This window comes from Armigeres subalbatus, chromosome 2 (genome assembly GCF_024139115.2).
Source record: "Armigeres subalbatus isolate Guangzhou_Male chromosome 2, GZ_Asu_2, whole genome shotgun sequence".
Lineage (NCBI taxonomy): Eukaryota > Metazoa > Arthropoda > Insecta > Diptera > Culicidae > Armigeres > Armigeres subalbatus.
Genome location: NC_085140.1, coordinates 296,007,211 through 296,020,398, shown reverse-complemented (window position 1 = coordinate 296,020,398; position 13,188 = coordinate 296,007,211). Strand labels below are relative to the sequence as shown.

At 42.9% G+C, this 13,188-nt stretch overlaps 1 protein-coding gene across 1 annotated transcript; it reads right to left on the bottom strand.

Annotated features, from left to right (window-relative positions):
• Nucleotides 1-2,258: 2,258 nt before the first annotated feature.
• LOC134216563 (uncharacterized) lies at nt 2,259-12,920 on the bottom strand. Its single transcript, XM_062695421.1, has 4 exons — nt 12,279-12,920; nt 12,000-12,214; nt 2,733-2,887; nt 2,259-2,674 (listed from the first exon to the last, which is right to left on the bottom strand). The coding sequence occupies exons 2-4, from the start codon at nt 12,071-12,073 to the stop codon at nt 2,529-2,531; spliced, it is 375 nt and encodes a 124-aa protein (XP_062551405.1). The 5' UTR covers nt 12,074-12,214; nt 12,279-12,920; the 3' UTR covers nt 2,259-2,528.
• Between the last annotated feature and the right edge of the window lie 268 nt (nt 12,921-13,188).

Here is a 13,188-nt window from a genome sequence, read left to right as displayed (position 1 = left end):
ATTGGAAATTCTCCTTATTTTACATTAAAAAATCTTTTAAATTTTTACTGAAAATTCTTTTAAAAATCCTCGGGAGTTTGCCAATGGATATTTAGAGGAATGTTACATGGAAATGCTGAAATTGAATTGAATTGAATTATCTTTATTTACGAGATTTTCGGCCTTAGGCAAATGCCGAAAAGATAAGATGAATTCGGAAGGAATTTAGAAAAAAAAATCTGGTTCTAGCTCAACGGTTGAAATAATTAAATCAAGTCATAGAATTCAGTCTATTTTTGCCGCAAACTAGATCGATCAGCCGCCGCCAAGTAAAATTCAAACGAATGCTGCCATGGTGAATTTTTTAAACTAGTGTACAACTCAAAGTTAAGTGCGTATGAGGTCTAAAATGCGTAGCAGTTATCAACCGGTAGTGTGAATGTATGTTTGTGTTTGAGATTCTAAGCCCGAGACAAAGACTATTATAACTTTTGTAATATTTATATAATTTACATATAGAAGTCGCAAAACTTATAAATAACTAATAAAATTGTATTTTCTCTCGCTGGCTTATTGATTGTCTTCAAGTATCTTCAAATAAGTAGATAAGTCTTCAAATATTTTGAAAAGTCTTCAAATATTTTGAAAAGTCTTCAAATATTTTGAAAAGTCTTCAAAATGTCTTCACGAAATAAATGTCTTCACAGAGATTCAAATGTCTTCAAATTCAAGACATGTCTATAAATCTGGCATCTCTGTTCAGGTGGTTCTCTCAAACTTACTTATATCGGAAGCATTTCTCGATTATGGCGTAAAAGGATAAAGAAAAACCTAATTTTATTATTTTCTTACTGTTAATAACACAATTGCCTTACTTATTAGTTATTTTGGTATAGGCTCGAATATACTCAAGCACTACGGGGCTGGGTGTTTAAAATATAGATATAACAACAACGTGGTTTGTTGCAGGATTATTCGAAACAATTATTAAAAAGGGTACCAACCCGGGAACAACTTGACATCTGTAGTACGATATCACTGTACCCCGAAATTTTGGTTCAATAAGTTTAATTGGTTTTGTCAAACTTGTGATTTTTATTATTTAAATGAGTTTTTGTACTTTTTATTCTAGAAAAATCTGAATTAGCCGGACTAACGAGGGGCTTTCTTTGAGGTAAAAGTAACCTTACACCTTAGGAAAACTTTCCGCCGGATTTTGGTCCCCGCTTCCCGTGTATTTTCAACGGGGCCGAGATTATGATTATCCGTGCCCATTTTGAAATAATTCGTGCCCAACATCACATAATATGTAAAACACGTGGGAAAAAATTCCCGAGGTGTGAGGATACCTTAACATGAAATTTTGAGTTTGGGAATTTTCTCGATTTCTCTCACGCAAAAATATGTTGCAGCCGATATTATCGTACCGAGCGTTAATTTAAGAATATGCACCGACGATTTGCTACAATTAACAAACCCGTTAAACCCTTACATCATTACGCGCAGTGAAAATAAACTATGGTGGTTATTTATTTAATTAAAATGGCACATCGATTTGAATACTCTACAAAACTATCGAAAATCTATAGAAAAAATATTCATGATGATAGTATCAAATCAACCGCTAGTTCCTTTGTTCTCACATCTTATCATTTTATGATAATCAAGTTATGAAGCTGTATGATAAAGAATAATCATTCATACAGCTATTAAATTTAACTTCTTAGATTCAACTATTAAAACTGCATAGATCAGTGGGAACTCGTTGTCTAAAATTAAATGGGCGATACATAAAACAAATCTCGTTTTCCAAAGCAACAAGTTTCAACATTTAAAATATTAGAAGTTTTGTTCAGAATATTTTCATTAATTGCAATTACCAATTCACCCTACCCATATGACGCTCCGTTGTTTGTTGACAACAAAATGACGAAACAAAAAACATGGTTTCTACGGAGGAAAAGTGTGGCGGCAGTGTAGGATAACCCATTGTTTATGTTTCGAAGCGCCCTCTGCGATTTGCAAGTGGGTACGCGAAACTAAGGCCAAGTGTCAAGTTGTGGGGGGTTGTATTTTTTAGACGAGTACTCCCTCTAAGAAATCTGAGTCCGACAGGAGCTTGATATCAAAGCCCCGATCAGTGCGACAGAGCCTGATCTGAGAGTGAGCAGAGCAAGAGGATCCGCCTTACATCTCGCGATTCTGCACCGTTTGCGTCGAGCCCGTCTGACTTCGAACATGCGAAATGGGTTTGACGTTTCAGCCTGATATGGGTCCGATGTCCTGCTATGGAACGTCAAGCCACATCGAGCTCCTGATTTGGGGTTCTTCTTCTTGTTTTTGTTTTCTTTCATGAAATAGAGCTTGCTGATGTCTAATCATCTTTCTCTTTCAAGCGCATAGAAAGGATAGGGTTTTCTATGCGCCTGAAAGAGAAAGATTATTAGACGTCGCCAAGCTCTCATAAGAGCTGTTGTTTACATTTTTTTTATCATTGTTTATTGAATATAATTTTCATCTCAAAATTCTAAACTTCCAGTAGCGACGTTTTACAATTTATTATAATTATTTATGTCGGAATCATCGTTGTCTGGCTTTTCCGGGATCAGTATCAAGCAAACGGAATACACGAATCGTTGCGCCAAAATGCCCGAGAGAGGAAGTTTGTTTCGCGATTCGTTCATTACGCTCGGTGCTGTAAATAATGGAAGAAATTAAAATAAAATTTGCAAAATATGATGAAGGATACTAACCATCAGCTAAGCAGTCGAATCCGGATGCAATTGCCTTAGTAAAGATTGGTGCAGGTTCGTTGCTGAGTCGAAGAAAACTCGGAGAAGGATGTTGCAACGGTTTTGATTCAAAACCCACGAAGATAACGAAGCATAAAATTGTTCCTCCACGGTTGCTGGGAAAATTTTAAATTAAAGGGATTAATTATGAGTAAATATAGCTGAATTCTTGAGAAATATGAAATTTTATGTGAAGATGTAAACATTCATGAAAAATCATAACATTTTTGAACAAAAGGAGTAGAAATTCTACGAAAATTCTTCCGGGAAATCCTCCGAAAATTCCATTGGGAATACCTCAGGAAATTTTGAATTGGGACTGGGAATTTCTTCGGAAATTCCTTCGGTAGTTCCTCTGAGAACTCTCTCGGAAGTTCCATTGGGAATTACTTCGGAAGTTCCTCTGCGAATTCCTTCGAAAGTTCTTCTGGGAAATGGAATTCTTTTGGAAGCTCCTCTGGGAATTCCTTCGCGAGTTTCTCTGAAAATTCCTTCGGAAGTTCTTCTGGAATTCCTTTGGAAGTTCCTATGGGATTTCCTTCGGAAGTTCCTCTGGGAATTCCTTGGAAAGCTCTTCTGGAAATTACTTCGGAAGTTCTTCTGGGAATTCTTTCGGAAGCTCCTTTGGGAATCACTTCGGAAGTTCCACTGGGAAAACTTTAGGAAGTTCCTTTGAAAATTCCTTCGGAAGTTCCTCGGGAAATTATTTCGGTAGTTCCTCTGGGAATTCCTTCGGAAGTTGCTCTGGGAATTCCTTAGGAAGTTGCTCTAAGAATTCCTCCGGAAAATCGTCTGAGAATTCCTTCGAGAAGTCATCTGGAAATGCCTTCGAAAATTCCTCTGGTAATTCGCTCGGAAGTTCCTCTGGTAATTCACTCGGAAGTTCCTCTGGGAATTCCTATGGAATTTGCTCTGGGAATTCTTTCGGAAGCTCCTTCGGGAATTACTTTGGAAGTTCCTAAGGGAGTTCTTCAGGAAACTCCTTTGGGAGTTCCTTCGGACGTTTCTCTGGGAATTCTTTCGGAAGTTCCTCTGGGCATTCCTTTGGAAGTTCCTCTGGGAATTCCTTCGGAAGTTTCTCTGGGAATTCATTCGGAAATTGCTCTAGGAATTCCTTCGCAAGTTTCTCTGAAAATTCCTTCGGAAGTTCCTCTGGCAATTCCTTCGGAAGTTCCTCTGGGAATTCCTTCGGAAGTTCCTCTGGGAACTCTCTCGGATGTTCCATTGGGAATTACTTCGGAAGTTCTTCTGGGAATTCTTTCGGAATTTCCTCTGCGAATTCCTTCGAAAGTTCCTCTGGGAATTGGAATTCTTTTGGAAGCTCCTCTGGGAATTCCTTCGCGAGTTCCTCTGAAAATTCCTTCGGAAGTTCTTCTGAGAATTCCTTCGGAAATTCCTATGGGATTTCCTTCGGAAGTTCCTCTGGGAATTCCTTGGGATGTTCCTCTGGAAATTCCTTCGGAAGTTCTTCTGGGAATTCTTTCGGAAGTTTCTTTGGGAATCACTTCGGAAGTTCCACTGAGAATTCTTTCGGAAGTTCCTCTGGAAATTATTTCGGAAGTTCCTCCGGAAATTGCTCTGGGAATTCCTTCGGAAGTTGCTCGGGGAATGCTTTCGGAAGTTGCTCTGGGAATTCCTTCTGAAAATCTTCTGAGAATTCCTTCGGGAAGTCAACTGGACATACCTTCGGAAATTCCTCTGGTAATTCGCTCGAAAGTTCCTCTGGGAATTCCTTCGGAAGTTCCTTTGGGCACTCTCTCGGAAGTTCCATTGGGAATTATTTTGGAAGTTCTTCTGGAAATTCTTTCGGAATTTCCTCTGCGAATTCCTTCGAAAGTTCCTCTGGGAATTGGAATTCTTTTGGAAGCTCCTCTGGGAATTCCTTCGCGAGATCCTTCCTTCGGAAGTTCTTCTGAGAATTCCTTCGGAAGTTCCTATGGGATTTCCTTCGGAAGTTCCTCTGGGAATTCCTTGGGATGTTCCTCTGGAAATTCCTTGGGAAGTTCTTCTGGGAATTCTTTCGGAAGTTCCTTTGGGAATCACTTCGAAAGTTCCACTGAGAATTCTTTCGGAAGTTCCTCTGGGGATTCCTTCGGAAGTTCCTGTGAATTTTTTTTCGGGAATTCCTTCAGAAGTTCCTCTGGAAATTATTTCGGAAGTTCCTCCGGAAGTTGCTCTGGGAATTCCTTCGGAAAATCTTCTGGGAATTCCTTCGGGAAGTCATCTGGACATACCTTCGGAAATTCCTCTGGTAATTCGCTCGAAAGTTCCTCTGGGAATTTCTTCGAAAGTTCCTCTGGGAATTCCTTCGGAAGTTCTTCAGGGAATTCTTTCGGAAGTTCCTCTTAGAATTCTTCCGGAAGCTCCGCTGGGAATTCCTTCGCAAGTTCCTTTGGGATTTCCTACGGAAGTTCCTCTGGGAACTCCTTGGGAAGTTCCTCTGCAAATTCCTTCGGAAGTTCTTCTGGTAATTCTTTCGGAAGTTCCTTTGGGAACCACTTCGAAGTTCCACTGGGAATTCTTTCGGAAGTTCCTCTGGGAATTCCTTGGGAAGTTTCTCTGGGAATTCCTTGGGAAGTTCATCTGCAAATTCCTTCGGATGTTCTTCTGGGAATTCTTTCGGAAGTTCTTTTGGGAACCACTTCGGAAGTTCCACTGGGAATTTGAAATTTCATTCGGGAATTCCTTCGGAAGTTCCTCTGGAAATTATTTCGGAAGTTCCTCTGGAAATTATTTCGGAAGTTCCTCTGGGAATTCCTTCGGAAGTTCCTCTGGGAACTCTCTCGGAAGTTCCATTGGGAATTCCTTCGAAAGTTCCTCTGGGAATTGGAATTCTTTTGGAAGCTCCTCTGGGAATTCCTTCGCGAGTTCCTCTGAAAATTCCTTCGGAAGTTCTTCTGAGAATTCTTTCGGAAGTTCCTATGGGATTTCCTTCGGAAGTTCCTCTGGGAATTCCTTGGGATGTTCCTCTGGAAATTCCTTCGGAAGTTCTTCTGGGAATTCTTTCGGAAGTTCCTTTGGGAATCACTTCGGAAGTTCCACTGAGAATTCTTTCGGAAGTTGCTCTGGGGATTCCTTCGGAAGTTCCTTTGAATATTTTTTCGGGAATTCCTTCGGAAGTTCCTCTGGAAATTATTTTGGAAGTTCCTCCGGAAGTTGCTCTGGGAATTCCTTCGGAAGTTGCTCTGGGAATTCCTTCGGAAGTTGCTCTAAGAATTCCTTCGGAAAATCTTCTGAGAATTCCTTCGGGAAGTCATCTGGACATACCTTCGGAAATTCCTCTGGTAATTCGCTCGAAAGTTCCTCTGGGAATTCCTTCGGAAGTTTTTCAGAGAATTCTTTCGGAAGTTCCTCTTGGAATTCTTCCGGAAGCTCCGCTGGGAATTCCTTCGCAAGTTCCTTTGAAAATTCCTTCGGAAGTTCTACTGGACTTCCTTCGGAAGATCCTTTGGAATTTCCTACGGAAGTTCCTCTGGGAATTTGAAAATTCATTCGGGAATTCCTTCGGAAGTTCCTCTGGAAATTAGTTTGGAAGTTCCTCTGGGAATTCCTTCGGAAGTTCCTCTGGGAATTCCTTCGGAAGTTCCTCTGGGATTTCCTTCGGAAGTTCCTCTGGGAATTCCTTGGGAAGTTCCTCTGCAAATTCCTTCGGAAGTTTTTCTGGTAATTCTTTCGGAAGTTCCTTTGGGAACCACTTCGGAAGTTCCATTGGGAATTCTTTCGGAAGTTCCTCTGGGGATTCCTTCGGAAGTTCCTTTGAAAATTCTTTCGGGAATTCCTTCGGAAGTTCCTTTGAAAATTCTTTCGGGAATTCCTTCGGAAGTTGCTCTGGGAATTCTTTCGGAAGTTCTTCTGGGAATTCCTTCGGAAGTTCTTCTGGGAATTTCTTCGGAAGTTCTTCTGGGAATTCTTTCAGAAGTTCCTCTGGAAATTTCCGGAAGAATTCCCAGAGCAATTCCCGGAAGAATTCCCAGAGGAATTCCCGTTGGAATTACCAGAGGAATTCCCAGAGGAATTTCTGGAGGCATTCCCAGAAGAAATCCCGGAGGAATTCCTCCGGGAATTCCTCTGGGAATTCCTCTGGTAATTCCAACGGGAATTCCTCTGGGAATTCTTCCGGGAATTCCTCTGGGAATTCTTCCGGAAATTTCCAGAGGAACTTCCGAAAGAATTCCCAGAGGAACATCCGAAGAAATTCCCAGAGCAACTTCCGAAAGAATTCCCAATGGAGCTTCCGAAGTGGTTCCCAAAGGAACTTCCGAAAGAATTCCCAGAAGAACTTCCGAAGGAATTTGCAGAGGAACTTCCCAAGGAATTCCCAGAGGAACTTCCGAAGGAAATCCCAGAGGAACTTCCGAAGGAATTCCCAGAGGAACTTCCGAAATAATTTCTAGAGGAACTTCCGAAGGAATTCCCGAATGAATATTCAAATTCCCAGAGGAACTTCCGTAGAAAATCCCAAAGGAACTTCCGAAGGAAGTCCAGTAGAACTTCCGAAGGAATTTTCAAAGGAACTTGCGAAGGAATTCCCAGCGGAGCTTCCGGAAGAATTCCAAGAGGAACTTCCGAAAGAATTCTCTGGAAAACTTCCGAAGGAATTCCCAGAGGAACTTTCGAAGGAATTCCCAGAGGAACTTTCGAGCGAATTACCAGAGGAATTTCCGAAGGTATGTCCAGATGACTTCCCGAAGGAATTCTCAGAAGATTTTCCGAAGGAATTCCCAGAGCAACTTCCGAAGGAATTCCCAGAGCAACTTCCGAAGGAATTCCCAGAGCAACTTCTGGAGGAACTTCCGAAATAATTTTCAGAGGAACTTCCGAAGGAATTCCCCAGAAAAAATTCAAAGGAACTTCCGTAGGAATCCCCAGAGGAACTTCCGAACGAATTCTCAGTGGAACTTCCGAAGTGATTCCCAAAGGAACTTCCGAAAGAATTTCCAGAAGAACTTCCGAAGGAATTTCCAGAGGAACATCCCAAGGAATTCCCAGAGGAACTTCCAAAGGAAATCCCATAGGAACTTCCGAAGGAATTCTCAGAAGAACTTCCGAAGGAATTTTCAGAGGAACTCGCGAAGGAATTCCCAGAGGAGCTTCTAAACGAATTCCAATTCCAAAGGGAACTTTTGAAGGAATTCGCAGAGGAAATTCCGAAAGAATTCCCAGAAGAACTTCCGAAGTAATTCCCAATGGAACTTCCGAGAGAGTTGCCAGAGGAACTTCCGAAGGAATTCCCAGAGGAACTTCCGAAGGAATTCCCAGAGGAACTTCCGAAGGAATTCCCAGAGGAACTTCCGAAGGAATTTCCAGAGGAACTTCCGAAGGAATTCCCGAATGAAATTTCAAATTCCCAGTGGAACTTCCGAAGTGGTTCCCAAAGGAACTTCCGAAAGAATTCCCAGAAGAACTTCCGAAGGAATTTGCAGAGGAACTTCCCAAGGAATTCCCAGAGAAACTTCCGTAGGAAATCCTAAAGGAACTTCCGAAGGAAGTCCAGTAGAACTTCCGAAGGAATTTTCAAAGGAACTTACGAAGGAATTCCCAGCGGAGCTTCCGGAAGAATTCCAAGAGGAACTTCCGAAAGAATTCCCTGAAAAACTTCCGAAGGAATTCCCAGAGGAACTTTCGAAGGAATTCCCAGAGGAACTTTCGAGCGAATCACCAGAGGAATTTCCGAAGGTATGTCCAGATGACTTCCCGAAGGAATTCCCAGAGCAACTTTCTCAGAAGATTTTCCGAAGGAATTCCCAGAGCAACTTCCGAAGGCATTCCCCGAGCAACTTCCGAAGGAATTCCCAGAGCAACTTCCGGAGGAACTTCTGAAATAATTTCCAGAGGAACTTCCGAAGGAATTCCCGAAAAAAATTCAAAGGAACTTCCGAAGGAATCCCCAGAGGAACTTCCGAAAGAATTCTCAGTGGAACTTCCGAAGTGATTCCCAAAGGAACTTCCGAAAGAATTCCCAGAAGAACTTCCGAAGGAATTTCCAGAGGAACATCCCAAGGAATTCCCAGAGGAACTTCCGAAGGAAATCCCATAGGAACTTCCGAAGGAATTCTCAGAAGAACTTCCGAAGGAATTTTCAGAGGAACTCGCGAAGGAATTCCCAGAGGAGCTTCCAAACGAATTCCAATTCCCAGAGTTTCGAAGGAATTCGCAGAGGAAATTTTGAAAGAATTCCCAGAAGAACTTCCAAAGTAATATCAAATGGAACTTCCGAGAGAGTTCCCAGAGGAACTTCCGAAGGAATTCCCAGAGGAACTTCCGAAGGAATTCCCAGAGGAACTTCCGAAGGAATTCCCAGAGGAACTTCCGAAGGAATTCCAGAGGAACTTCCGAAGGAATTTTCAGAGAAACTTGCGAAGGAATTCCTAGAGCAACTTCCGAATGAATTCCCAGAGAAACTTCCGAAGGAATTCCCAAAGGAGTTTCCGGAAGAACTCCCTAAGGAACTTCCAAAGTAATTCCCGAAGGAACTTTAGAAAGAATTCCCAGAGCAAATTCCATAGGAATTCCCAGAGGAACTTCTGAGTGAATTACCAGAGGAACTTCCGAGCGAATTACCAGAGAAACTTTCGAAGGCATTTCCAGATGACTTCTCGAAGGAATTCTCAGACGATTTTCCGGAGGAATTCTTAGAGCAACTTCCGAAGGAATTCCCAGAGCAACTTCCGAAGGAATTTCCAGAGGAACTTCCGAAATAATTTCCAGAGGAACTTCCGAAGGAATTTTTTAAGGGACTTCCGAAGGAATTTCCTAAAGATTTCCCAGTGGAACTTCCGAAGTGATTCCCAAAGGAGCTTCCGAAAGAATTCCCCGAAGAACTTCGGAAGTAATTTCCAGAGGAGCTTTCCAAGGAATTCCCAGAGGAACTTCCGAAGGAAATCCCATAAGAACTTCCAAAGGAATTCCAGAAGAACTTCCGAAGGAATTTTCAGAGAAACTCGCGAAGGAATTCCCAGAGGAGCTTCCAAAAGAATTCCAATTCCCAGAAGAACTTTCGAAGGAATTCGCAGAGGAACTTCCGAAAGAATTCCTAGAGGAACTTCCTAGAGAAATTCCCGGAGGAATTCCCAGAAAAATTCCCGGAGGAATTCCCAGAAGAATTCCCGGAGGAATCCTCAGAAGAATTCCCGGGGGAATCCTTAGGGGAATTCCAGGATGAATTCTCAGAGTAATTCCAGGAGGAATTCCCAGAGGAATTCTAGGAGGAATTCCCAGAGGAATTCCCGGAGGAATTCCCAGAAGAATTCCCGGAGGAATTCCCGGAGGAATTCCCAGAGGAATTCCCAGAGGAATTCCCGGAGGAATTCCCAGAGGAATTCCCGGAGGAATTCCCAGAGGAATTCCCGGAGGAATTCCCAGAGGAATTCCCGGAGGAATTCGGTGGAATTCGGAGGAATTCCCAGAGGAATTTCCAGAGGAATTCCGGAGGAATTCCCAGAGGAATTCTGGAGGAATTCCCAGAGGAATTCGGAGGAATTCCAGAGGAATTCGGAGGAATTCCTGGAGGAATTCCCGGAGGAATTTAGAGGAATTCGGAGGAATTCTCAGAGGAATTCCTGAGGAATTTCCAGAGGAATTCGGAGGAATTTCCAGAGGAATTCCTGGAGGAATTCCCAGAGAAATTCCTGAGGAATTCCAGAGAAATTCCCGGAGGAATTCCCAGAGAAATTCCCGGAGGAATTTCCAGAGGAATTCCCGGAGGAATTTCCAGAGGAATTCCCGGAGGAATTTCCAGAGGAATTCCCGGAGGAATTTCCAGAGGAATTCCCGGAGGAATTTCCAGAGGAATTCCCGGAGGAATTCCCGGAGGAATTCCCAGAGGAATTCCCGGAGGAATTCCCGGAGGAATTCCCGGAGGAATTCCCAGAGGAATTCGCGGAGGGATTCCCAGAGGAATTCCCGGAGGAATTTCCAGAAGAATTCCCTGAGGAATTCCCAGAGGAATTCCCCGAGGAATTCCCAGAGGAATTCCCCGAGGAATTCCCAGAGGAATTCCCCGAGGAATTCCCGGATGAATTCCCGGAGGAATTTCCAGAGGAATTCCCGGAGTAATTCCCAGAGGAATTCCCGGAGGAATTCCCTGAAGAATTCCCAGAGGAATTCCCAGATGAATTCCCGGGGGAATTCTTAGAGGAATTCCAGGAGGAATTCTCAGAGTATGTCCAGGAGGAATTCCCAGAGGAATTCCCGGAGGAATTCCCGGAGGAATTCCTAGAGGAATTCTCAGAGTAATTCCTAGAGGAATTCTCAGAGTAATTCCAGGAGGAATTCCAGGAAAAATTCCCGAATAGATGGGTTATTAGAAATTTGTAAAGGAATTCTCCGACATATTTCTGGATTATTATCTTACAGAGTTATTGAGGAAGTTTGTCCTGAAATCCGGAAATTCCTCCCTGAGGAAATTCCAAAGGAAATCCCGGAGGAAGTTCCACAGGATATCCCGAAGGAATTCCTGGAGCAAATCCAGAAGGAATTCATGGAAGAAATCCTAAAGTAGTTCTCGAAGAAAAACCCGGAGCAATTTTCGAAAGAAATCCCGATGAAATTACCGAAGGAATTATCAAAGAAATTCCCGGAACAATTCCAGAAAGAATTACCGGATGAATTCCCGAAGAATATCCCGGGGGAATTTCCAGAGGGATTTCCGAAGAAATTACCGGAGGAATTCTCTAAGAAATTTCGGGTCTTTTAGATGGAATGCTTGGAACTTTCAAAAATTTCCCGAAGAAACTTCCGTAAAAATTCTCTAGGAATTTCCTGCACAAATTCACGAAGAAATTCTCGAATGATATTTTGAAGAAATTCTTGAAAGAATTTGGGAAGTAGTTCTCGGAGGTATTCTCGAAGGAATTCCCAGAGATGATTTCGAAGGAATTCTCAAAGGTATTCATGAAGGAACTCTTGATGCAATTACCGAAGGAATTTGTAAAGGAATTCCCGAAAGAATTTTTTGGAATTTCCAAATACATTCCTAACAATAAAAAAAAATATTCCCAAAGGATGCCAAAGTAAATTCCGTAGGTATTCTCAAAGGAATTCTCGTAGGAGCTCCCGCAAAAATTCCCGTAGATATTCCCAAAAGTATTCCCGAAAGAATTTCCGAAGAAAAACCCGAAAGAATTTCCAAAGAAAATCCTGAAAGACTTCCCGATGTATTCTCGACGGTTTTCCTAAACAAGTTATCAAAGGAACTGTTTTGTTAATTTAAAAAATATTATTACTGACCTATTCAGGCTTTGGAGCAGCTCTAAAAAATCCGGGATGAATCGAAAATACAGAAATTCTTCTCGTAGCTTCATGTTGTAAATTATTTCCGTCGTATTCGTCAGACCCCTCTGAAATCAAGATGACCTACGGCAGCTTGCCTTCCGGTAGAATAATCCATCCGACAAACTGTGGTTTTGTCTCAAGCATCAAGGCCTTCCTAGCTTAGAGACGACCTATGTGTATGAAATAGATATATGTATATTTTCTAGAAATAGAATTACAGAACTAAACATTTACCTCTTGTATGGTTGCCTGAAGAAAACGACTCCTTTCCTACCAGACTGTCACCGTCATGGTATTTGACGAATAAAACTTTTCGTATACGTCGAGGCCACTTGGAAGGCGATTGCATCCTGGTTCCTCCGAGTCCTGGAACTCCTCCGTGCTCAATCAGGATTTTACTGCCAGCAATTTCGCGACTAGCGCTTAGAATTCCTGCCTCACACTTTTTTCCACTTCCGGCTCTTGTACGGTTTCGATGCGACCATCGTACGCTTCAGCTACACTTTCAGCCGCTTGGTGCCGATCTGGAAACCGTGCATCGCCTGGATGGCGGCCTGTGCCGAGGCCACATTGTCGAACAACTCAAAGCCTTGGACAGGTTGAATTGCTTGTCGACACCAAAGCTTGGCGACACCACGTTGCCGAACGGGATCCCAGCGGCCGAGGCCACTGCATCGTATGATTAGGTAAAGGCGTTGTGATTAATGCTGCTGCTGCCGCCGAGCCAAACTGGAACAGGGCGGCGTATGGCGTCAGAGTGGTGGCATCGGTTCCTGCGGTCTACAGTGAGGTCGCTGCGTTGGGCGTTTGGGAGGGACGAATGCGTTATTGCCGCCAGCGTAACATAAGATTCTTCATCGGACTCAACAGTCTGCAGAAACTGCTGGCCACCGCAGGTGTTAGTGACGCCGGCGAGAGAGCATCCGCCGCCAGGAACGGTATCTGCTGCTGCGGTGGGTTCGGATGGTGAACGATGGCCGGCACGGTTAGAGCATCCTGGACCCTGAGGACCGCTTTTCTGCAAACAGTTGGCACTGCTATACTGTTATAAATAAATAACACTATTTAAATCGCGACCGAATCGGAGGCCAAATTTTCGCGAAGTTGAAGTTGACCGTTTCATCTCACCGCACAGCACAAAACA